The sequence below is a fragment of the Chaetomium fimeti genome (genome assembly GCF_033439085.1).
Source record: "Chaetomium fimeti strain CBS 168.71 chromosome Unknown B0H64scaffold_10, whole genome shotgun sequence".
NCBI classification, from domain to species: Eukaryota; Fungi; Ascomycota; class Sordariomycetes; order Sordariales; family Chaetomiaceae; genus Chaetomium; species Chaetomium fimeti.
In genome coordinates, this window is record NW_026944338.1 from 266,709 (window position 1) to 289,234 (window position 22,526).

The following is a 22,526-nucleotide window of genomic DNA, read 5'->3' on the forward strand; positions in this document are numbered from 1 at the left end:
GACTCAGGGGCCGGAGACAACAGTAAGTGAGTAACCCACGAACTCCCTCACGGCATGGCCTGGTCATGGTGTGCCACCGTCGTCGCGTTGTCGACGTCGTCATGTTGCTCGTTGCGATGCGTTCGTGGGGTGCTGATACGGATTCGGCGAATTCGGAATGAGTCGTTGAGTTGTGAACGAGGTCACTCTGGATTGTTTGCTGGGGACCCCTGGCCAGGTTTTGAGCTCGCACAATCTCCCGGATGCGGAAGAGGAAAGCAAGCAGGCGATCCAGCGACCCGACGGACTGGATGCCTCCTCTGGGGTCAGCCTCTTGCTGGGCTGCGCATCTCGTGTTGCGGCTGATGAGAATCTTTGTTTGTGCGTTGTTCGTCCAGGGTGCGTTTGCGAGGCGGTTCGGAACTCGGGAGTGTTGGGAGTGGTACAGAGGAGAACTGCTTGGCAAGATGTTAGTTACCGGTCCATTCGCGAGTTGTGAGTGTCTGGTCTGGAGTTCATTACCTCCATATATCCACGTGTAGAGAGGGCGTGTTTTCAGCAAGCCTAGGTACCTCGGTACCCAGCTTCTCCGGCCAACCGCGCGCGAGAATGATTTTCCGTGGGCCTTTTTACCGTGGCGTTGGTGTTGTTGGTGGTGAGCATCGCCGTCGGCGCCATGGTGACCATCTTGGGTGCCCCCGTGGTTTGCTGCTAGCCTGCTGCTTTGTTTGCTTACCTTTGGTCCTTGGTGTTCGGCGCCCCCTCGGCCTAGCCTAGCTGGGCAGTGTTTTTCTGGCGAGTTTGACCCGACGGCGCCGCTAATCCGTAGGCCGCTGCTTCAGCCCTTCTAGCTCGTGGCAGTGGCTGCTCGGGTGGTGATGGCATCGGGGTGGGGCTGGTAAGCGGCAGCTCGGACGCGGTGCGGGAGTTGGTGTTGCGCCCGGAACCGGACCGGAGGGCTCGAGGCTTGATGGGTTGAGAGGTAAGCCGTTGTCGCGGGTTTCACCCCCAAAACGCCCGCTTAGACCCCGCGTGACAACTCGTGACAGCAAGGTAAAAGGGACGGCGTGACGACCGTGTCACAGAGCCCTAAAGACGGAGTGCCTCGCGCACATGCACCATCTCGAGGCTCGGCAGAGTGACGATTGTCATCTGGGAACGACATCTATGCAGCTCCAGCACTCGGCTCGCCATCGCCCCCCCCCCCCCCCCCCCCCCCCCCCCAGCCCCGGCCTGCCCGGCACTTGTCTAGTAGCCGAGCAGTTTGTGGCGAGCCGACCTCAGCCGGTCAGCCGTCCTAGCCTCCAGTGGGAGGAACATACGCCTCCATACGGTAGCGTTCCGCAGGTCGGTAAGGGGGATAGCCTTGATATCGGCACGGGAGACCTCGAGCCAGTGCCCCTCGGCCGTCAAGCCGATCTGCACTCGCTCGACGAGCTCCCAGCCTCGCCCGGCGACGAGCTCCGCCACCTGACGCTTTAGCCGCTGGCTAGGTTCCGCGACCTGCCTCTCATACAGGTATTGGGCCTCGGCGAGGCCGGCCTGCGTCTCGCGAACGAGCGGCAGCACCGTCTCCCGGACGACGCGTTGGGAGGCGAGCACGGCGCGCCAGGCGCTGGCGTAGAAGTAAGGGTCGGCTGCATCCCAAATCGTCTGACGGGTGTACGCGGCGGATGGGTCCTTCCAAGACCCTTCATCCCCACTACCGCCACTACCTCCATCAGCGTTGTTTTCGAAGATGGGCTTTGGCCGGCACGGATACTCCCAGGGCAATCCTTTGGCCCAGAAGACGGCCCGTCGAAGCAAGCCCGGCCTTAGCCCATCCCAGATGTTCAGCTGCTCCAGTCCCGCCCTGGCCGCTTCCGTCCAGTCCGAGCCGCTCACTTCTTCGACTTGTTTGACCATGCTGTCGAACTTGAGCTTGAGTCTCGCGAACTCCTCGGGTGGCGTCTGAAAGGGCGGCCCATCTCGCTTGCAGAAATGCATGAGTTCCGGCAGCTGTGTGGCATGGAGCTTGGACAGGAAGCTGGCAGCCGTGCGGTTGAGGTCGGCGGCCTCGTGGTGGTTGACGTTCCCGACCAGGTTCAGGTCGTCGTACTGGCCCAGGTCCTCCTCGTCGGGGTGGAAAGCCCAAATCCCCTCCTCAAATTCATGAAAGTGAGCGGACAACACGTCGCTCACCCCAAATCCCGCGTGGGGTTTCATGTCGTCCCACCACAGCGCCTGAAACCTGTCAACTCGAGCTGCGGCTGCGCAGGCTTCGCTCACGGACTGGAGTGCCTCCACGGCCATGTGGCCCTCGGCGGATTCCGAAGGTCTCCCTTGGAAATTCTTGTTGCGGAGCCACTCCGCGAGGTGCGCCGCTGGGTTCCCCAAGTCGGACAGTGCGGCGGCTACTCGGCCGGCCGCACCGCGCTTCACGCAGGGGAGCCTGTGAACCTTGGAGCCGATCCGGCCCATGGCCAGAGCGATGGCGATGAAGTCTGCGACAACCGTAAGGCGGCTGAAGGTGTAGTGGGTTGGCTGGCCGACACCCCGGGGGGCACTGGGCGGCGAAAGGGCAGGGGGCCGCGGGGAGCCCGGGCCCGGGTTGGACGTCGACAGGATTGTCCACACGAGGAAGGCCGAACCGAAGATGACCACGCGGGACAGGAAGGCGCCGAGGGAAAGGGGTCGCTGTGCCCGCGACTCGTGCCCTCGATCGTCTTCACGCTGTTGGGCTGATTTTGCAACCACGGAACGCGAGGAGCGTCGAACGGGGGCGAGCGATGCCGCCGGTCGGCTTTGCGCGCCCGAGACAGGAGGACGAGACATCGGCACAAAAGAAGCAGGCAGTGGGTCGGAAGGAGTGTCCAAGAGATCTGGCAAGGGAAGTGGAGAATCGGCAGACGTAGCCTGGGAGTCGGTAGAGATGGCCGGGGAGTCGGGAGAGGTGGCCGGACGGGCGGTGCTCGAATGATTAACATCCACCGTCGGGCGCCGGTGCCGCGGTCGTGCCATGTTTGTCGAGCAAACTGTGGTTTGGCGCTAACAAGAAGGGAGGGATCGCGGGCGAGGAAGAGGTTCAACACCAACGAAGAGCGTATGGTATGGGAACTGGGAACTTGGAACCGAATGGAGCGGAGCGGAAGAGCAACGCGCTGGGAGAATGCAACGAACGAAGATGGCTCTCGTTTTGCCATTTCCAATGGGGTCTCACAAGATAATGCCACTTGCATGGGGGGTCGGGTCCAGATGCGTCCCGTCTGTCACTGAAAGCAAACACGGGGTGGCCGGAAACGTCCAGCAATGCAGCAGCGTCGGCTGGCCGCAGAACCTCATTTGGTGGTCCGCTTTTTTGTCATGCACGCTTGCGGACTTTCGCCACCCCCCGTATGTGAAAGGAGTCTCCGTGGCCTCCTCCCCGGAAACGGCCGTCACAGCGCATGGATCTTCCCGTCGTTGTCAAAGTGATGGGATTGTGGACTATTGTGGGCCGGTTGCGATAATAGCACCACGAGCAAGGTCAAGGGAGGCAAACGAAGGCGCAGCGGCGAGCTACAATGGAAAAGGTGAACGTCCGGGTTTGGTGGTTTCGGGAGGGGGGCATCGGGAGGGGGGGCAGGGGAAGGGGGTGAAGTGGGATGAGGGCGTTGTTCGTCGTTCACATTCAATATTCAATGAGAGACGTAGTATTTCCTGTTTGTACATGCCTGCCCGTGTGATGTGCCAAGAACTCCAACATGACAGGTTCCCTCAGCCGCATCACATCCCCAAACCTGAACCATCCGAGCCGACCTCCCCCTGTCCCACCCAGCCGCAGACGTCTCCCAACACCATCCACCGCGTTTTGCTGTCCCGGGTGACGGTGTGAGTCCAGGGCAGCCAGCCCTCCGTCAGACTGCGGACCACGCCACGGTAAGCGAGGAGCAGCTCCGGGCGTCGAAGGCAGAGGGATGCAATTTCGGCTGCGTCGTGGATCTCCTTGTCGCCCACGCCCGGCCGCAGCCAGTATTCAAGGGCCGCCGCTGTAGTGGTCTCCAAAGTCTCCTGCCACGCCACATAATTGTTCTCCGCCGGGTGGGACGAGAAGGGGGGCGCCAGGATGTCCACCCCGAGAAGGTCGTGTGGGAGTGGTGGCCAGGGGAGCGGCGGGCCTCCCTGGGTTTTGCCGTGTGCATTTTTCGCTAACCGGCTTGCCAAAGCTTGGTCAACCGATGACAGTGTCTTGATCGCATGGCAGACTTTGGCCACGTCGGGGTTGTCGGCTGCGCGCATGGTTGGCGGGTCGAATATCATGGATTTTGCTCCGGCAAACGCTGCGGCAAGGCCTCCTATGACGGCGGGAAGCATGGCAACGGTGAAGAATGGCAAATTTGTTATTGTGTGGAGGTTTTGTGACGCGGTGCAGTGCAGGATAAGAGGAGGAAAGCGGATGTGATCGGTTCAAATATTGATTGATCAAGACCACAACCACATCCACAAGTTGACCACAATCACGACCACAATCACGACCACGGCCGGCCAAGGCTACGCGACTTTTGAGACAAGTGATGCGTCATTGTGCGTGATAGCCCCGGAATCCCCCGGAACCTCCTCGACCACCAGAACGACACCAGGACAGCAGTGGCGTAAAAGGGGCAGTGAGTTTGGGCTCCCAACAACCACCCGTTGGGCTATCCTGTTTCGTTCCCAGTCCCTGGCATGGTGGATCGTACCCACCCACACCTGGAGTCTCAATTCCGGCGGCCGCGAGGTGCTCACGAGTGACAGAGTGACTGAGGGCGACCCCGCTGCTCGAATGCAGGTGCCCGTCTCGCTGCCGCAAGGTCATCAAACTTGGGCATGCTAGGCGGAGAAGGTCAAGGGGGATGTGATGGGCCCAGAGGAGGAAGCCATCTTTCCGTAAATGTTTCTCCGTCATCTCCCACTTCCCTCCATCCCGTCGCCTTCTTCGACCGCCAGTGATGACAGGACTCTTTCAAGTCTCGCATTGCTGCTCCCGCCCTGCTGCGGACCAACCTCCATCACTTCGCAACAGACCCCGAGCAACAGGGACTGACCACCATTATTCCACTCATCTTTCCTTGTTTTTACGCCGACTTCATCTACCCGCCATCTCCCCGCACTTCCCACCATCCTCAACGCCATGTTTGGCGCCATCGTCGCCGCTCTGGGGGGGTTGGTCGCTCTGGGGAGGTTGGTCGCTCTTGCTCCGCCGTTCCAACGGATGCAGCGGTTTTGTCGTTCTGCCCCGTGGCCCATTTCCTGGATCCTCGAATACGCCTGTTGGGCGCTCGTTCTAGCCGCCGTGGTTGTCTTTGTCGCTCTCGCCATTGCCTTTACTGTCCGTGCTGGAATCATGATCCTCGGAAACACGGTGTGGTTTACCATATGCAGTGCAGGGAATTCTCTCATCGCTATCGGCTCCATGCTGGCGAGTTGGGACAGCGTCGCCGGCTTGTTCAACCGTGATGTGGTGCTGCCCATGCTCCCCCCTGTCGGCGCCCTCGGCGACGGTCCGACAATCCAATGGACGATCCAGGACAGCTTGGTAGCGGCGACCGAGGCCACCCAGCATGGCGTGCAGGATCTCCTCCGCCGGTGTGCAATGAGCAAGACGCCTGTTCTGCAGCTCGATTCCAACACGAGCATCCCCTGTGAAGGACTCAGCCGCCAGCTCGACTCCCCGCCGTTGATGACCACCCTGCGTCGCCGATCCATCTCTACACACGAAACCGTCAGCGGCGAGCTGGCCCGCGAGTTCAGAGACTTTGGCCGATTTCTTCACCTTCTCCGAGATTCCCCAGCCTCCGCCGCTCTCGATCCCCAGAAACCGAGACGCGGGTTTTCATCCAGCTGGGAATCCGTCCAACACCGACTGACCGTGGCTTACCGCACCGTGTGGTGCCGCTGGGTTCTCCGGCAACCAGCGTCCACCCTCCAACACCGCAATTCTCGGCTGCTCACGTTGCTCCGGGCAGGCCTGGAACACCGGAAGGCATGGGAGTCCGCATTCGCGGCCCTGAAGGAGCAGATGGAGACGAAATACGAGTGGAGCTGCCCCAAGCTGGGTTGCCAGAGCATCGAGCGGGTGGCGCAGAAATTGGGACCTGCCTCGTTCTCTCCCTCGTCCCTCGTCGAAGTCCAGGGCCCCCTCCGAGCCGGCGCCGGTGGAAAAGAGCAGGTCCAGGGCGAACGGCCGCCGGAAAGCGACGAAAAGGATCTCGTCGAGCAACAGGAGAGAAGTTTCGAGTTGCAAAAACTTGCCGCTAAATGCGTGACCAAGTGCACTCTGTTCAAGGAACACAAGGTCGCCCTGGACGGTCTTCTCGCCTGGTTGGAAGCTGAAATCGGGTGGTGGACTCGATTTCGGCAGCATCAGACGAATAGTTCGAGCGAACTGATGGCGGAAAAGTTTGACATGTCGCTGCCCGCCGACATCCTCCGTTTTGAGATCCTCTTGGATAAGGTGGCCCGGACTGCGATGGGAAGGGAGGGCCCGCAGTGAGGAGGACGGGAGCCTGTCGGGCGGCGGACGACATGAGAGGGGCGTTCGGTGTTTGGCTGGTTGGTTGGACGTGAGAAACGGGGAAAACGGAACTCGGCGGCATTGGGAGTGAGAGACGGACGAGAACTGTGTCGTGAGAGCGCAAACTCGGCATGGGGGGGCGGGTCCGGCGAGACTCACCATACATTATTGTTCGATACGAGTATGTAGTAGGATTAGCGGCTTCATCAAGATTGTGAGACTGGCTTCGTGACTTCTGTGCCGTGTGCCGGAATCCGTTCCTTGGCGTAGCAATGGCCAAGCGAGCGTGGAGTCGGGCGAGGCGTGAGCTGACGATGATGCGAAACAGGGGGGAGGTTGTTTGTCCACGCTGGGCACCCACTTTGCCCCCCTTGGAAGCCGCCAGCGTGGTACTCGCAAACATTCTGGTCCGTCTCAGGCTCAAGAAACAGCCCCTGATACCACAACCGGGAACCATGCAACAACCACATTGGGAAAAGTGCAGGATTAACGAGGTCTCAACATTCGTTCGAGAATGTCTGGCGTCGGATAAACGGCCGCGTCGAGATTCGCTTTCTTCGTAGGACGTGAGTATATAAGGCCGTGCTGATCTCTACCTTTCACAACCTGTATCTCCAACATCTCAAGCCAGCCTTCGAGTCCAGCATTCAACATCACTTCACTTCTTCTTTCTGGGCCGGTCCCTTTCGACACTATCCATAATCACTTACCCGTCACCTTCCCAGCCACGTCGTTTCCCAGGACCCTTTTTGCCCTCCAGCGCCACCGCCAAAATGAAGTTCTCCGCCGCCACCATCTTCCTCGGCATCGTCGCCGTCGCCTCCGCCCTCCCCACGAGCCCCGCCGTGGTGGCCCGACAGAACGGAAACCGCCCCGTGCCCCAGGGCACCTGCTGCGTCGCCAGCACCAGCCTCAAGCAGGACACCTGCACGGCCGCCAACGGCGAGACCGGCCGCTGCGTGCCCGGCGGCAACGACTGTGCGTGTGACTGAACAAACCAACCCCCCCATCCCCGAAACCAACGAGAATGCCCCGTGCCGGAACGATCACTAACAAAACCCTCCCCCGACAACAGGCGGCGGCAGGCTCAGCTGCGTCGCCCAGAGCGGCCTGACGTGCGACAACAGCGTCGTCGAGCGCGGCAGGACCCTGTGCCGCGCCAACGCCCCCGGGGGCGGCCTGCATGACGGCGCAAACATCATCCAGAACCTGAGGGAGGCCGCTGCCAACTAGGGGGCCCGCTCGGTCGGAGCATGGAGTGGACGGGTGTTGAGGCGTAAATACACTAGATACCTAGAAAGGAGATTGTGGAAATGTAGAGAGTGGAAGCAAGTTGTCGTGTCGCACCCCCCTGAACCAACTGTGAAACTGCCCTGTGTTTCGTCCCTTGTGTAGGTATTCGGCGCTGTGAGTGGAGGTGACAATGAATAGATGTATCTGGTGGGAACGGGGTTGAGCTTTTCGTCTTGTGTCGAGAGGCTCGAGGGGATTCGGGGTTGTTGGCTGCTAGTCGAGATGGCCGGAAATACGTTCGAGCTTTTTAGTCTCTAGAAAGGATACCGGTTAATTAGCTTAAGTACCTTGAACGGCATGAGATGACGGATACTGGGTTTATTTGTTGCGGCGCTGGCGACAGCACGAAACAAAAACTCGAACGGCTGGGCTGCTGCCATGAGACGTGACCGGGCGGCCATTTTGCACACTGCAGCTCGACGAAGTGGATGTCGTCGGCCCTGCTGAATGCGGAATTGCTATTGTGCGGCACTGCTCGCCTCACCTTTGGACATATCGGGGTTGCTTTTGGCGGGTTGCACACTGGAGTTGGTCAAAACCAGTGCCACCAAGGTCAGTGCCACCAAGGTCTTCTGGCCGCCCCCAGCATCCCATACACCCGGTACTCGGACCGTGGGGGGTAACACCAGCTACAGCGCAGTGTTCCCGCCAGGCCGGGGCTTTGGGCCCTGAAGGGAGGGGTTACTGTCTGACCGAGTCCCTGTGAGACGGCACCCGTCCAAGTGCCGGCCACCCCAGAAGTGATGGCCCAGTACATAAGGAAACTGACCGCAGGACTCAGGTGCAGGCAGAAACTCTGGGGGCTCGAGGAAATGGGTAGCAGCTTCCGGCACAACCACTGTCCTGTTGGCCAGTATCATTTCCAAAAAGTAATACCTCAGTGTGGTACAAGCATGCAAATTTTGGTGCGCTATCCCATATCATTGGACGCCGGCGGCAGTCCCGGACTCCCAGCCCCGCAACAAACAGATGACGGCCACGGCTGGTTGAACGAGACTTGCTCTGCTGAGTTCTGGCCTGTCTTCTGGGGAAGGTTGCCCGAGGGATGGAATCCAAATCAGAGTCATTAGTTACACTGAGCAAAAGGACATCCTTACCCTGCAAAGGCTAGGGGCACCCTATACACTGCGACATCATTCTTCCCTTATCTCACGTTGACAGGCTGCAGCCGGATGTGGTTACAGGCTGCAGCCTGCTTCCTCTGTTAACACCGATTTGCTTCCGAGTTCCTGGTCCTCCCAATGGGTGGACAGCTGAGTTTGTTGGGAGAGGAGGGAAGGTGAGCCTCCTGTTTTGAAGCGTCCAATATGGATGCCGCGTGGTATGTTCCCTATCTTGATTTCGTTTGTCATCAGCCTGTTAGGTGCCGCAACATCTCACCCATTCTATCGGAGCAGCAGCTACGGTCCCTCAAGTCACTGCCTCGACCCAGCCGGTGCCTCCTATATCTCAAAAGCACCGAGCCAACCCTCCGGTTCTGTACACAACACGCCCCGACAGCGTTGAGATAACCCGTTGTCATGTCCCCGGATACCTATTGTAGCTCGATGACTTGTCGATCAATATCCCGCACTGGTGAGTTCTCTCATCCCACTTTCTCACAGAAGCTCTTCTTTCTTTTCTTGGTCTCCTCTGGCTTCCCTCGACCGCTGTACCAGTCTTCACACGCGCAGTCACTAACGATGTTTGCCTCAGGGTACCCAAATTTACATACCTACACTTCAACACCCCGTTTCCCGGCCGCCTCGACCCAGGTCACACCCTCCCCCGAACCGACTCTTGCCACGTCGATGACACGAAGGTCTGGCCCTCACTTTCAGACATGTGACCACCCCACCCCGCGCACCCGGTTGCTCTCGTCGAAGAAAGAAATATAAGGGATAAGCCCGGAACACCGGTGCGTGATAATAGCGTGGGGGGTTGCGGTGGGTTTCTTTACACTGTTACACTTCGCTGGCGGTCAAGAGGCCGGACTTCCATACGTTAACACGGCATGTTTGGGATTGGCTTGGTGGCGGTCTCTTATCAACGCTGTCTTTTGTGTTTGGTGTGTTTCGTGTGGTTCGTGTGCTGAGGGGGTGCCGTTGTGCCAGTGAAGGCAAGCCAAGGAGGTTTTCGGTGCGGCATGTCAGGTTCGGCCAGGGAGAGGAATGTGTTCGTTATGACGTCGCGTCACTTGTTCCGCTGACAGATCCGGATGTGAACAGAGTATCACGGAGAGGCACCAGACTGCCAACTGCCACCTGGTATTTGGTGGGGCTGGCTATCCGAGGTATGTCGTATGGAAATGTCCATGGTGGATGGCCCCATAAATGAGTGAGTGGGTTTACTGACCCCTGGATCCCAGCAGAACAGCCAACGCCCTTCGGTCGACATGAGTCAGAATCCGGTCTCATCTTCCGGAACCATTACCATGACTCCTTCCCACACAACAACTCCTCCCGATCCCCTCACCAACTCCCCTCACCAACTCTTTCTCGTCCGATCGCTTCCAGCCCTTCAACGGCATTGTACCACCCTGCCTCACTGTATCCCATAACGCAGCTCAACCACCGCAATGCCAGACACCGACCTCGTCCTGCACTTCCGCGTCGCAACCGCAGACGATCTACCTCTCATCCACCCACTCGTGGAATCCGCCTATCGTGGGGATGAGAGCCGGCTCGGCTGGACGACAGAAGCAGACCTCATCTCCGGCACCCGCATCGACAAGGCAGGCCTCCTCGCCAAGATCACCGACCCTGCCGGCGCCGTCCTGCTCGCCACCACAACGACGACGACCACCACCACCACCACCAACGAAACCAACGCCCCAACCAACGAGGAACTCATCGCCTGCTGCGAGGTGTCCCAGCGCGACGACGACGCCGCCCAGACGGCCCACTTCGGCATGTTCGCCGTGTCGCCGCGGCGGCAAGGGGGCGGGGTCGGGCGGCGGGTGCTGGCGCACGCCGAGGCCTACTGCGCGCGGGCGTGGGGCGCGGCCCGCCTCGAGATGACCGTCATCGCGTCGCGCGCCGAGCTGCTCGCCTGGTACGCCCGCCGCGGCTACCGGCCCACCGGCGCCCACCGGCCCTTCCCCGCCGACGAGCTCGCGCGTCTGGGCGGGGTCGCGCTGGTGGGCGACTTGCGGTTTCTGGTGCTGGAGAAGGAGTTGGGGGTTGTGGGGTGAGAGGGGAAGGGAGGGGGGGGAGGGGAGGCTGAGCGGGTTTGGTAATAGATCGTATTTCACTTTTTCGTTCCCGAGCTTCCACGTCCCCTGTTTGTTCCTTTGCCCCTTCGGAACGGTCCGTGATGTGGCGTGGTGTCCCTTCGGAACGGCCCGTGATGTGGTGTGGTGTGATGGGGGCCTGCCCTTGTTCCATCGACCACCATTCTCCAGGTCAGCCGTTGTCGACTCTGAACCAGAGACTCAAGTGGTGTTTCGACTTGGAGTTGACCCCTTCATGCGCTTGACTTACCGTACTTTTCGCCGCCCCCAACCGTCTTGGCTCTCAGGCCCCTTACCTTTCGTTTACTCTGTTCCACAGTCGTGGGCGGTCATGCCACAGCCACGTCCAACCCATCAACGTCTCGCACCATCGCATCACGCCAGCATAATTAGTCTTCTCACACGGACGAAAGGCATGGTTGTTACATGATGTTTCTTATCCCAAGATGGTAAAGGTACCTAGCTAGCTAAAACAGCACGCATCGCAATGCAACCCCAGCTCCAAAAACATTGCCCAGCGGCCTCGGGGATCAAGGAAACCCCCAACAAGAAAGAAATCATGAGATGCGCCTCGATGGGCCCGTGCCGCCTGCTCGCCTCTCGGTGTCAAGTGCGACCGAGCATGCCAGGGCCACCAAGGAGGCGAGATGAGACCCGTTACCGGTACCCAGCGGGGGGGGAGGTGAGGACCTCAAGGGTGTCGCGCAAGCCGTTCCGGAGCAGGAAGTCCTGCCCTTCGGGGGTCCCGGAAAAGACGAACTGTATCGCCTGGCGTTTCCTGGAGACGGTTTGATCGTGGACCTTCATTACATGGCACTCCCCAACCTCGCGCCAGGACCCGAGGTTGAGGTACACCTCCGCTCGCGCCTTCGCGGTCGTGCCGATCACGAGGGTTGCGTTCTTGTACTTGGCGAGGTGGGCCGGGAGTTGTGCTTGCGTCCGGCAATGCCAGATCAGTTGCTGCCAGTCGGAAGTTTTGCCTTTGTTATCCCAGTAAACTTGTTGAATTGCCGGGTTGACTAGGCTCTCGATGGCGGCATTCGGCATGTGAAAACGAAGCATGACATAGCTCGACGACCGGCGACAATGTTTGGCATGGCAGCGATACTTGTCCGCCACCTCATACATCGGGGTGAAATAGAAATCCTTGCGTCCGCTGCTGAAGTCGGTGGGAGGGCTGCTCAAAAGCTTCGTCGCGTCGGTAAGCCGTCCGTTCGTGTCGAACAGGCCGCGAAGACGGTCATCGCTCAAAGACCCCTTGTACAGAACAGTATGCCCAGGTGCATTTCGCGCGGCGATGGCTCTGGCGGAGCTCCACACATCTATTGAGATGGGTTAGTACTGTTCGCCTTGACTCAAATGGGATGACCCACCCGTGTCGGCGTTCTGGCCGTCCTGGCTCGGCACGTCGGCCGGGGCTCCTTGACCACTGCCGGTCGAGGTTGCCTGGCCGCTGCTGGTCGGGGTTGCTTGACCGCTGCGGGTGGTCCCGGCACCAACGCCGGCGGCTCTCTCCCGAGCCCCAGGGCTCGAATTGGAACCCGAGGCCGCCTGTCGAAGCTGTGCTGCTCTGTCGAGAGACTCGAGTCGAATGCACTGCAGGTCGCGGAAACCACCCCCCACCGTGTCCTTAACCCAGTACCAGCAGCTTTCGGTCTGTCGAATCTGCTCGTACTCCGGGTCCAATATTGCATCTTGAGTTTTTTGGGAGATGCCGCAGGCGTCGAAGTAGGCGCGGCACGAAGCGTCGTCATCCCTGCCGCTTTCGTGATCGTCCGGGAGCTCGATCTGGACGAGGACGAAGTCGATGAAGATGTCCCCCAGAGCGATGACATCGTCACCCGGGTCGGACTCGCAGATCAGCTTGCGAACAACTGGGCTCGCCCCGGCCGCGGGTCGGTTGCACCACAGCTCCCACAGCTCGGTGGCCCTGGCGTCGCTCAACCCAATAGCGATGAGGCTCTCCCGAGAGATGAGCACCTCGGAGATCGTGCAATAGGCCTCGTCGGCCTCCGGGCCGTCGGGCGGGTAGTCCAGGGGGAACCTCTTGTACTCTTTATCGGTGTACATGCTGATCCGGCGCCGATGCAGCCTTTGGAACCCGGCGACGGGGCCAGGGTGAAGCGCGCCCTTGGACCGCAGGTCTTCGGCGTCCAGGGGCGAGAGAATCGTGACATGCTCGGTCATGTTGCTGGGTGCGACGGGTGTGATGTTGTCGGACATGTTGGCCTTCGGGTTGGATTCGTTCGTCAGATAGGGGTGCCGCAGTTGTAGTCTCGAGTGGGGAGTGTGCAGGCTTGGTTTGTGGTTCTGTCCCCGAGGAAGGTAACGTGGGGGGCTTAAATGGGCATGATGGGGTGCCTTGGGGAGCAACATGGCGGGCGGGTAGCACGAGGGGACGGGAACCGTGTGTGGATGTCAGTAGTCGGTATGGTTTCCGTAGAGTGACGAGCAGCGGTGCAGTGGCGGCGAGTGGTCGTGTGGTGGTAAGGGGAAGAAGTTACCGGTAGCTAACGACGATGAGCTGGACTCCTTCTATTTACAAACGTCGGGATACATGTCAGCGATGTTTCCATAATTCTCTTTGCCACGGAAAGCTGCAGCACTCTGCGTCTATTTTCAACAATGGCGCGCTGTCGCTAATTTGTCCTCTGCTGCAGGGTGAAGCTTTCTTTCACTTTTTCTAACAACCTTCCCACGTCTGGGTCAATGAACAGATGCGTCTTCACCAGCTGTTCTCACGCTAAGAGCTGGACAGCAGAACATGAAGCAGACAATGTCAGGGCAGCACCATCGTTAATCTGGTAAAGCCGCTCAAGGCTGCACCCGCAAAGGGCCAAACTACCTCTAGGCCTGTTGTCATGCCTCCTTTGCAACGCTCTGCTTAACATTCCCGAACAAAACAAGCAACGGCGTTGGCAATATCTCAGAGAGACTCTTTCCTCGGCGGATAATTGCGACCGTGACAAATGTGGGAAGCATCTGCGACTCGACCTTTTTTACTAGGGTTTACCAAATGGTGACCTTGCAACACAAACATTCTCCCGCTCTTTGGGCTCCATTGTCCACACACAAATTGTTCGACTTGGAGTTGGGCCCATTCACTGGCAACCTTTCACGCTGCTGGAGTCACCACCTTACCCTCTTGTGGGAGGCGGGGCCTTCCTGGCCCACCTCACGTGCAGGGCAACCGGCCACATCCTCTCTCACATAGCAGGGCTACCTAGGTAGGTACCTAGCCAGCTTTTCCTCCCACACACAACATTCCACACACGTTTTCCCACAGACTCTACTATCGCGAGTCCCACACCTCTGGATATACGGCGCATACCTAGGTACCTATGTACACACGTTGATCTTTCTCTTGTTGATAGCGAGCCTCACGAAGCGGCCGATCCAAATTTTACCTCAGCATCACTTTACTCAAATTCCTTTCATGATATGTCACCCCAGCAGGTTACTGTTAAGGGGCATTTGTACCTTACTTTCCTAACCTTTCCCTGATTATAGCCGGTGATCGGACTAAGTAATCCATACCATAGCTGTGGTAAGTTGTCGTGGAGGTATCCGTGTTATATCGTATTTGCATCCTCCTCATTATTGCGTTGAGAGGGACTTATACGGGGGTGGTGCATCATAACTGCGAGCATCCCGTCATGGTTTCCAGTAGGAACCCACTTGTGCGCGCATTCTTTACGCTTCGCAACGCGTGTCGATTGTTTCATTCTCTGAGGTGGTTTGGTTTGGGGGGGTAGTTGCTGTTATGTTTACACAGGGGGCTCAGGGGCTCAGGGGGCTCCAGCTTCGTCGTTAGTAAGCACAGTGCAGGCAGGGACACGGAGGCTCCGAAGAGCGAGCCCGGAGCGCGGCTTGGCGGAGTCAGCCAACCAGCCAAGGAAGCGCATGGCGCCCGAGCAAAGCACCTGCGAATGCAGAGGTCAAGTCTCTCTCAGTGCTCAGGCTCTCTTTTTCTCGTGGTGACAGGTGCTCTCGGACGCTCGCCCGCCCAATTTATAAATTTGTCGCAGCCTCCGCCGTCCTTTACGGCAGGTAACCCAAGAGAGGCCGCAGAGCATTTTCAGATCAGGGGGGTACAGTACAAAGCTCTGGTTCCATTGCATGCAAAACCCAAAATTAAAACCCAGACACTCAATTGTGTGTTGATAACCGGTCACTTTTACATAGGATGGCCTCTTTAGATATTTATCCAAATGCATGGGTGGGACGTACCTACTCACTCTGTATGTACCTACCTAGGTCGTAGTGAGGTTGCCGCTGTGCTGATCTGAGCAGTGGCACCGAGATACGTTGCGCCATTGAAGCTCAGGCCGATGCGAACGTGCGAGCATCCCCATGTCAAAGTCATCAAGCAATCTACCTCAGGTAGGTAATCTGAGAGCGATTCTAAATGCACAGAAGTAGCATTGTATGAATGCGCTCAATCCCAGGGATTGAATGTACATACCAGTTAAAACCACTAGAATAAACGGACATTCTGCAATCCCGGGAGCGGGAATATATGGGGGGCTGCACCCCTGCTCCGTTTCTAAACTCTGGAATCGGAATAACCTGGAAGGAAGGCCAACTTGCAGCGGAAGTCCAGGCCTACAGGTTGGATGCGAATGCCTATGGGTCGAATGCAAATATCTACAGGCCGAAAGCGAATGCCTCTAGGCCAAATGCGAATAACTAGGTACCTACCTAGTACCTACCAGGTACCTTAGGTACCTAGGTAGCTCCCTCGGGTAGTAGAAGTCCGACGGTCTGTAAGCCCTCGGACGTAGGTGGCCCGGGCACTTCAGGCCACTGGAGGTAATCTGTATGTCAAGTATGTAGATACCTCCCTAGTTACCTAGCGGGAATGCAAAGGACCGTAAAAGGCTTGCACGGGGCTAAGAACCTAAGCCATCCACAGACTCAGACCTTGTACAAGCCTTCCACTTGCAGCCGTCGTAACCTGGAAGCCTTGGAACCTGGAAGGTCCGTAAGCCTTGCAGATGTAGGTTACCTCTGTATGCATAGGTGGTACCGCTAGCGGGGTAGGTACCTACCCGGGTAAGGATGCTGAGAAAGTGCAGTCGTTGGAAGGTTGACTACGGATGACGGTGGCTGCAGTGGTGGGCGCCGGGGCATTGGCGCCTCTCCACTGCTGCCAGCTTCAGACAGCGAGCGGTTGGCTTGGCGCAACCAGACAGCCCGACCCGCGGTTTCCTCGATTCACTCTTGAGCTCAGCTCAGCCCTCCGAGCCCTCGTAACGAGACGGAAATCGGCGAAGACCGGAAATACGACAACACCCACCCGAGCCACCGAGGTACCCAAGCAGCACCAGTTTTTGGCCGAAACGGGCACGGCCAATTTTCCGACGCTTTGCTTGGTATGTAAAAAGCGCGGAACGAACCCCCTCAAACAACGTTTCCGGATCTGCATCCCACATGCACAAAAATGTATACTTACACGGCCGAACAACTCACCCGCTATCTCGAGCACATCGGATACCGCGGGGATGCCCGGCAACTGGCATCTCAGGACCCGCTCGGGTGCCTCACAAGCATACAACACCACCACATGGCCCGCGTACCCTTTGAGAGCCTGTCGCTGCATTACTCGAGGCATCGCCTCCTGTCGCTCCACCCAGAGGACTTGTTCGGGAAGGTGGTCGATCGCGGCAGGGGCGGGTACTGCATGGAAGTCAACACTCTCTTCGCCGTGGTCCTGCGCAGTCTGGCCTTCACCCTCTACAGCGTCGGGGGCAGGGTCAACGGGCCGGGCGGCTACAAGGGCTGGTAAGCCCGGCACTTCCTCTCCCTGTCGAGCACCTACATAAGAGGTAGGTACCTCGGTAATCACCGCTTGGGCTAACCGCAGCCGGCAGGGACCACATGGTCAACATCGTGACCGTCGACGGCCGACGCTACCTGGTCGACGTCGGCTTCGGGTCCCGCGGCCCGCTGCACCCGGTGCCGCTGGAGCACGGCTGCGAGTTTCCCGGCTTGGGCCAGGCGCGCGGGCGGCTCGAGTATCGCCGCCTCGAGGAGCACGCCGACCCCGGCCAGCGCGCCTGGGTGTACTCGGTCCGGGAGGGCGAGGGCCGCCCGTGGAGGACGCAGTATCACTTCGTCGAGACCGAGTTCACGGCTGCCGACTTTGAGGTCATGAACCTGCGCACCATGACGGCGCCCCAGAGCTTCTTCGTCCAGAACGTCATGTGCATGTGCACCCTTTTGGATGACCAAGAGGAAAACCCCGTCGGCCTGCTCATCCTGCACCGGGACTACATCAAGCGGCAGGTCGGCGACGTGTCGGAGATTATGGAACGGCTGGAGAGCGAGCAGCAGCGAGTCGATGCGTTGAAGAGGTATTTTGGCATCGTCTTGAGCCCCGAGGACCAGGCGAGCATCCGCGGACTGGCGAGTGGGCTTCTTACCGGACCGTCGGGGCATGCTTAGGACAGCCAATACCGGACGCTGCCCGGTAACGGGGAATGGGCTGGGGAATGGGCTGGGGAATGGGCTGGGGCTACGCTATCGCACCAGCAGGCTGTGGGCCACTGGGACTGGCAGGACATTTGTTTGTATCTCAATGACCCGCCCCAGTCTCCTACCCGATATCTTGCCTATCTAATTAGCCCATTAAGACGCGCATAAAAGCCGTCCGCATCCACGATATGCCCCCCCGTTCCGCATGAAGGGGTTGTACAGTGAGCCGTCCGAAGCGAAGGCTAAGCCACCGCGGCCGTTGGCAAACTTCGCGCCGTTGAACATGTTAACAGTGTCGCCATCCCGATGTGTGTGTTATTGAGGTGGGGTAGAGGTTGTGTGTGGGTTAGGGGGGGTGGGTGTGTGGTGTGGTGTTGGGATGGGGTGAAAGAGGTGAGCGAATGGGTGGGATGGTCAAGTATTATCTGGGTTGTAGGCGGAAAAGGCCCAGACCATGGTTAGCGGCGGGGAGAGAACCCCAACCTTGACTCTTAACACCTACCCTACGTACGTATAGAATCATAGTTTCGTGGCCTCTCTGTTTCTACATGCACCTTGTCTAAGTATTTACCTAGGTAGGTACCTTACCACCTATCCCTATCCGGTCTATTCGTGCATGATTCAGCATCTCCCTAAACATCGCGGGATGTGCTCTCTCCTCTTGATCTTGTGTTTATTTTTAGTTTTGTTTCATGCTCATGGTGTCGTTACTTTGTTTGCTTCTTGATCTAGTCTCAGGACAGACTAAAAGAAAACCGTATGAGAAAGAAAAATGGTAGCTTTGGGCAGGGAGTTTCTGATAATCGATATGGATTGGGGGTTCTTTTTGCGCAGCACTTTTACTGTTATACTAGCAGGGCAACACCGAGTGGGTAATACCGTGAGCCATATATTGATACGGCTTCAGGGGTGCGAGCTATGGACTACGCTTTTGGACTCCTCCCACCAGGGATTATCAACATTATCAACTGCATACCTGAGTATAAAGGTGGACATTGTTCGAGAAAGGGCAAATGTATAGAATGCGCCGCGTGTTCTTACAAAGCAAGTAGAGCTACAGTGACAGCTGCCCTATGACTATGTGATGAACTGTGAGCATAAACGATAACAGCAGCATGATCTGGCTCAACAATGATATTATACCGCAGTCTGCCACAATCCATGCACAAAGAATGCCGTGCCAGTTGACCCGCCAGCTAGTCTGTGTTGACCTATTAGACTACCTACCGCCTGCCAAATTATCATGCCAACAGTAAACCTGCACCACAGTACCATGACATCCTTCGCCCACGCCTCAACGGGGGCATTCTCACCACCGCCGGTACCCGCAGCTGACGAATCTGCCCCCCCGCCCGCCCTGGTCATCAAATGCCAGCCCGGCCGGCCGGAAGCAGTTGTCCGGGCACACACTGTTGTCGCGGTTGTTGAGCACGTCCGTGAGCGCGTCGTTGCTATCCGCCGCGGCGACAAGCTCGCCTGTGGCTGATTCAAAGGTCACCGAGGAGATGCGGTAGCCGACGGGAGACGAGCGGTCGGGTGTGCAGTGCCAGTGCCCACGTATGGAATTATACGCATCTAGGGCTTGAGAAGAGAGTTTGTGAACCTACAGCTCCCGTGGAAAGTGATGCATTGTCTCACCGTCTTCTGCAAACTTGACGTTGGTCTGGGTGGGGTGTCCTGCACCGGGAAGGTTACCTAGTCCGGGGGGATGTAATCGCTCGCGCAGGTCCCGTCCTGGAGGGTGGTGTTCTCCTGCATAGAAATTTGCTTGGTGATGACCAGGCCGTCGTTGTCTAGGATCTTGTCCACCTGCCACACAGCGAAGCAGCGGGGATACCTAATGTTCGCCCCCTGGTTCGCCATGACCGTGCCGTTCAGGTACCCGAAGACGTTGAACTCCTCGACCGGGTTGTTCTCGTGCACGTCGTGGCCGTTGCGCTTCACACCGTCGACGCTGTCATCCACGCCGTAGATGCCGGTCGTCACTGGGTGCTCGCCCACGCCGACGCTGTTGCGCAGGCCCCAGTCGAGGACGACGCCGTCAGAGATGAGGCTGTAAGGGGCCGCGTGGTCTGTAAGGTTGGCCGGGTCGAAGGCGCGGATCTGGGAGACCGTTGGTGACGACTTCGGTCCACGCGGCATCTTCCTCAGCCCTGCCGCGGGAAACAACGAGCGTGCCTAGTTGTTTCTTGGACATGAGGAGTGTGCGGGTCACCATATCACTGTTACTCATGTTGGCGATGATGGCGTGGTTGACTCTGAATGTTGCCACTCTCGGCGTCATGTCCAGGCCAAAGACGGATTCAGCAGAGGAGGTATAGAGTGTGTTGACATTGTTCGACAGGGCGAGTTCGACAGGGCGATCTAATGGTTGAGCTGAGTGGTTAGCTATCTACCTTCGCACTTTTGTGTGCCCCTAAACCCTACTACTATCATCTCTCTAACATGTAGGCATGGTTCAATGCGAGGCAAGTCCCGCCATTGTCGGTGGACCTGTGTCGACTGATACCCTTCCCGCTTTCAACGACCATCTTGCCAAGGACAACATCCCGGGGTTTGACCAGACCACCGGCAACCAACTCTGCCTACAACCTGCTAGCAATTACAGGAGCTGAGTACCTAGGCTGGAATAAGGACGCTAGAACAGTGCGTTTCGGCGACTGCGGTCGCAACGTATGTCTAACACGAAAGCGACCCTCCCTGCCGCATTCTTCATCTTGTATGTATACATATTGCGTTTCTGGTAGAGTCCAGTATCTAGAACAAAATCTGGACTATGAGCACCAACTGCAAATAAGTTAGTTTAGCGGCGTGTTAGCAATCGACTAGGACTACGACTGACGTAACGAGCTGGGTCCAAGACTCAAGAGAACAGTAGAGCCCCGGTGCTTACGAGGTGAGCCCGGGGCGCCACCCCAACCCTACGATCCTTCTAAGCGAGCACGGGAAGTCGAGATATCCCAGCCGGGAACGCAGTTCTTGGCCGAGAAGCCATGTGCCCCGGCGTTCTGATGTACAGAAGCGTGGATCCGAGCTTTCTCAAGCGTTAACTGGGTTTTCTCAGCATTCCGTTTCCCCGCATGAGCCTGAGGGAAGATTGTCACTGGCCAATCATTCCTCGCTGTGGTGATGGAGGTGTGGTGGTGAGCACGTCTTGGGGTTACACTGGGCCATAAATGGACTGCAGTGAGATGGATTCCCCGCCTTGTTTCTCCCGGGAAATTTAATAACCTCGCCATGGCACGCTGCTTTAGGCCGGCTTCATGTTACCGAGGTGGGGTGATGATCCCAAGGGAGGAGCTCCCACACGTGGCTGGGTCCAGTCTGAACCATCTTGCTTGAGTGATCTCGAGCCATTCTCTGTTCACTCGGTCGTGTGGGCCTGGACGGCACTACCACCGCACAGTAACTTGCTTATTTCGACTACACGTCCTCATATTACGGCGCTTTTCGTAATCGAGAAGGCCCGAGGGGTCCTGCGCCTCTGGTTCTTCACCTGCACAGCATTCAGCTCGCCTTCATCTCGGTTAGGCTCCCGCTCAACGAGTCTATCACTCCGGCGGTTATCCAGTCTCGGGGCTTGGAAGCTTCGCCGCCTAACCGTCCACCAGAAAGCCGCGGCATGTGCTAGAGGAAGACGTCATGAATGGAATGCAAGCCCTACGGCGCCTCTCCGCAGCAGCGGTGCTCCTCCTCCACTATGTACTCGCTCTCCCACAAGCAGGCATCACCGTGGCTCCGTCACCAGTAGCATGGGTGACCGTAGATGCCTCTGGCTCGGCACGAACGATCACACCGGAGGTGATCACCACGCAAGGGCAGCTCACAACCGTGTCGGGTGCGCCGTCCGATCTCCTCTCCACCGCAACTTACACCCTCTCCCCGAACGGCCGGGCATCCACCTACACCGGCCTGGCGCCCGTCGCCTCCGCAACCGGCACCGGGGACAACCCAGCAGGCGTCTTCCCGGCATGCGACGCCAACGCCGGCGTCGGATCCGTCGCGCCGTTCTGCCTCCCCAAAGCAGGCAGCGAACTGCACCCAGGAAAGACCTACTACAGTGTGTCCCTACCCGCGAACGCCTTTCCGACCTAGCCGCAAACACCCACTAACAATGTGGCAGTAACCTGGTCCCCTGCCTCCTTCTCCCCACCAACCCTCGAACTAACCCTCCAAGCCCTCTTCGGCGAGTCCAGCGCCCGCCCCAACCTCACCTCCCCCCCAATCCCCGCCTCAGCAGGCTTCTACGCCTTCCACATCCCCCCCAACATCCTCCACACCAACCCACCACCAAAAGACGGCCGCCTCAACCTAACCTTCCAACTCACCCACCCCTCACCCTCCTCCTCCAACACCGCCGCCAACACCCCCAACAACAACACCAACACCACCAACCCCACATCCCAACAACCCCCCCTAACAACCCACCCCGGCCCAACAGTCTTCATCACCACACCCTCCTCCTCCTCCTCCTCCTCCTCCTCCTCCTCCTCCTCCTCCTCCTCCTCCGCTCCACCGAACGCAGGGCCGGACATCGTACCGATCCTGCTACCGATCCTGGCAGCGGTGGCGATCGCGGTCGCGGTAGCGCTCTGTGTGATCTCATGGCGCAAGCACGGGCGTATGCCGCTTGTTGGGGGCGTTGTGGGGAAGATGGGGAAGGTGGGGAGCGGGAGGTTGTTTGGGGGTGGTGGTGGTGGTGGTGGTGGTGGGGGGTATGGGGAGCGGCGGAGTCGGGGGGAGAGGGTTGGTGGTCACGGTGGTCACGGTGGTCAAGGAGGGGTTGGTGGTGCACATGGTGGTGTTGGGGGAGGGGTTGTTGGGGTTGTTGGGGGTGGTGCGGTGCCGTGGGGTGGTGGTGGTGGTGATGGGGATGATAAGTCGGAGACGGATGTGGGTATTCAGTTGACGGATCGGGCGAGTTGGTCGCCGACGGGACGGGGTGTGGGTGGTGGGAGGAATGTCTTTCAGGAGGAGGTTGAGCGGCAGGAGCGGTTGCGGTGATGTCTGCGATGAAGAGGGGTTAGGGCTGTGGAAAGGGGGGGGAATTCTTTC

The 22,526-nt window shown here is 58.5% G+C and overlaps 9 protein-coding genes across 9 annotated transcripts; 4 read left to right on the top strand and 5 right to left on the bottom strand.

The window, feature by feature from the left end:
- Positions 1 to 1,227: 1,227 nt before the first annotated feature.
- On the bottom strand, positions 1,228 to 3,178 carry B0H64DRAFT_367215 (uncharacterized protein; the record flags this gene model as incomplete). Its single annotated transcript, XM_062801939.1, has 2 exons — positions 2,737 to 3,178; positions 1,228 to 2,655 (listed from the first exon to the last, which is right to left on the bottom strand). The coding sequence occupies exons 1-2, from the start codon at positions 2,977 to 2,979 to the stop codon at positions 1,228 to 1,230; spliced, it is 1,671 nt and encodes a 556-aa protein (XP_062654694.1). The 5' UTR covers positions 2,980 to 3,178.
- Positions 3,179 to 3,723: 545 nt separating this feature from the next.
- Positions 3,724 to 4,236, bottom strand: B0H64DRAFT_446419 (uncharacterized protein; the record flags this gene model as incomplete). Its single annotated transcript, XM_062806910.1, has 1 exon — positions 3,724 to 4,236. The coding sequence occupies one exon, from the start codon at positions 4,234 to 4,236 to the stop codon at positions 3,724 to 3,726; it is 513 nt and encodes a 170-aa protein (XP_062654695.1).
- Positions 4,237 to 4,438: 202 nt separating this feature from the next.
- On the bottom strand, positions 4,439 to 6,110 carry B0H64DRAFT_410021 (uncharacterized protein). Its single transcript, XM_062804764.1, has 2 exons — positions 5,750 to 6,110; positions 4,439 to 5,684 (listed from the first exon to the last, which is right to left on the bottom strand). Exons 1-2 carry the CDS (start codon positions 5,811 to 5,813, stop codon positions 4,879 to 4,881), a joined length of 870 nt encoding a protein of 289 aa, XP_062654696.1. The 5' UTR covers positions 5,814 to 6,110; the 3' UTR covers positions 4,439 to 4,878.
- An 863-nt stretch (positions 6,111 to 6,973) lies between these two features.
- On the top strand, positions 6,974 to 7,723 carry B0H64DRAFT_436053 (uncharacterized protein; the record flags this gene model as incomplete). Its single annotated transcript, XM_062806169.1, has 2 exons — positions 6,974 to 7,468; positions 7,566 to 7,723. The coding sequence occupies exons 1-2, from the start codon at positions 7,264 to 7,266 to the stop codon at positions 7,721 to 7,723; spliced, it is 363 nt and encodes a 120-aa protein (XP_062654697.1). The 5' UTR covers positions 6,974 to 7,263.
- A 2,617-nt stretch (positions 7,724 to 10,340) lies between these two features.
- B0H64DRAFT_446422 (acyl-CoA N-acyltransferase) lies at positions 10,341 to 10,955 on the top strand (the record flags this gene model as incomplete). Its single annotated transcript, XM_062806911.1, has 1 exon — positions 10,341 to 10,955. One exon carries the CDS (start codon positions 10,341 to 10,343, stop codon positions 10,953 to 10,955), a length of 615 nt encoding a protein of 204 aa, XP_062654698.1.
- A 654-nt stretch (positions 10,956 to 11,609) lies between these two features.
- On the bottom strand, positions 11,610 to 13,217 carry B0H64DRAFT_436055 (uncharacterized protein; the record flags this gene model as incomplete). The annotated part of the gene is made up of 2 exons (XM_062806170.1): positions 11,610 to 12,316; positions 12,368 to 13,217. The coding sequence occupies 2 exons, from the start codon at positions 13,215 to 13,217 to the stop codon at positions 11,652 to 11,654; spliced, it is 1,515 nt and encodes a 504-aa protein (XP_062654699.1). The 3' UTR covers positions 11,610 to 11,651.
- A 3,031-nt stretch (positions 13,218 to 16,248) lies between these two features.
- On the top strand, positions 16,249 to 17,805 carry B0H64DRAFT_410032 (arylamine N-acetyltransferase 1). Its single transcript, XM_062804765.1, is given in 3 exon segments — positions 16,249 to 16,778; positions 16,868 to 17,487; positions 17,500 to 17,805. 2 exon segments carry the CDS (start codon positions 16,438 to 16,440, stop codon positions 17,439 to 17,441), a joined length of 915 nt encoding a protein of 304 aa, XP_062654700.1. The 5' UTR covers positions 16,249 to 16,437; the 3' UTR covers positions 17,442 to 17,487; positions 17,500 to 17,805.
- A 1,361-nt stretch (positions 17,806 to 19,166) lies between these two features.
- B0H64DRAFT_377951 (uncharacterized protein) lies at positions 19,167 to 20,002 on the bottom strand (the record flags this gene model as incomplete). The annotated part of the gene is made up of 3 exons (XM_062802551.1): positions 19,167 to 19,624; positions 19,701 to 19,835; positions 19,981 to 20,002. The coding sequence occupies 3 exons, from the start codon at positions 20,000 to 20,002 to the stop codon at positions 19,167 to 19,169; spliced, it is 615 nt and encodes a 204-aa protein (XP_062654701.1).
- A 1,120-nt stretch (positions 20,003 to 21,122) lies between these two features.
- On the top strand, positions 21,123 to 22,475 carry B0H64DRAFT_377952 (uncharacterized protein; the record flags this gene model as incomplete). Its single annotated transcript, XM_062802552.1, has 3 exons — positions 21,123 to 21,531; positions 21,595 to 22,133; positions 22,377 to 22,475. The coding sequence occupies 3 exons, from the start codon at positions 21,123 to 21,125 to the stop codon at positions 22,473 to 22,475; spliced, it is 1,047 nt and encodes a 348-aa protein (XP_062654702.1).
- Positions 22,476 to 22,526: the final 51 nt, after the last annotated feature.

Bases quoted from the DNA above. Each gene is read 5' to 3' on its own strand.
- B0H64DRAFT_410021 (XM_062804764.1), bottom strand. From the start codon at position 5,813: ATGAAAACCCGCGTCTCGGTTTCTGGGGATCGAGAGCGGCGGAGGCTG. The intron at 5,685-5,749 runs GTGAAGAAATCG...TTTCGTGTGTAG, and splicing joins GCTGGGGAATCTCGGAGAAG to AGATGGATCGGCGACGCAGG.
- B0H64DRAFT_410032 (XM_062804765.1), top strand. From the start codon at position 16,438: ATGTATACTTACACGGCCGAACAACTCACCCGCTATCTCGAGCACATC. The intron at 16,779-16,867 runs GTAAGCCCGGCA...CGCAGCCGGCAG, and splicing joins CCGGGCGGCTACAAGGGCTG to GGACCACATGGTCAACATCG.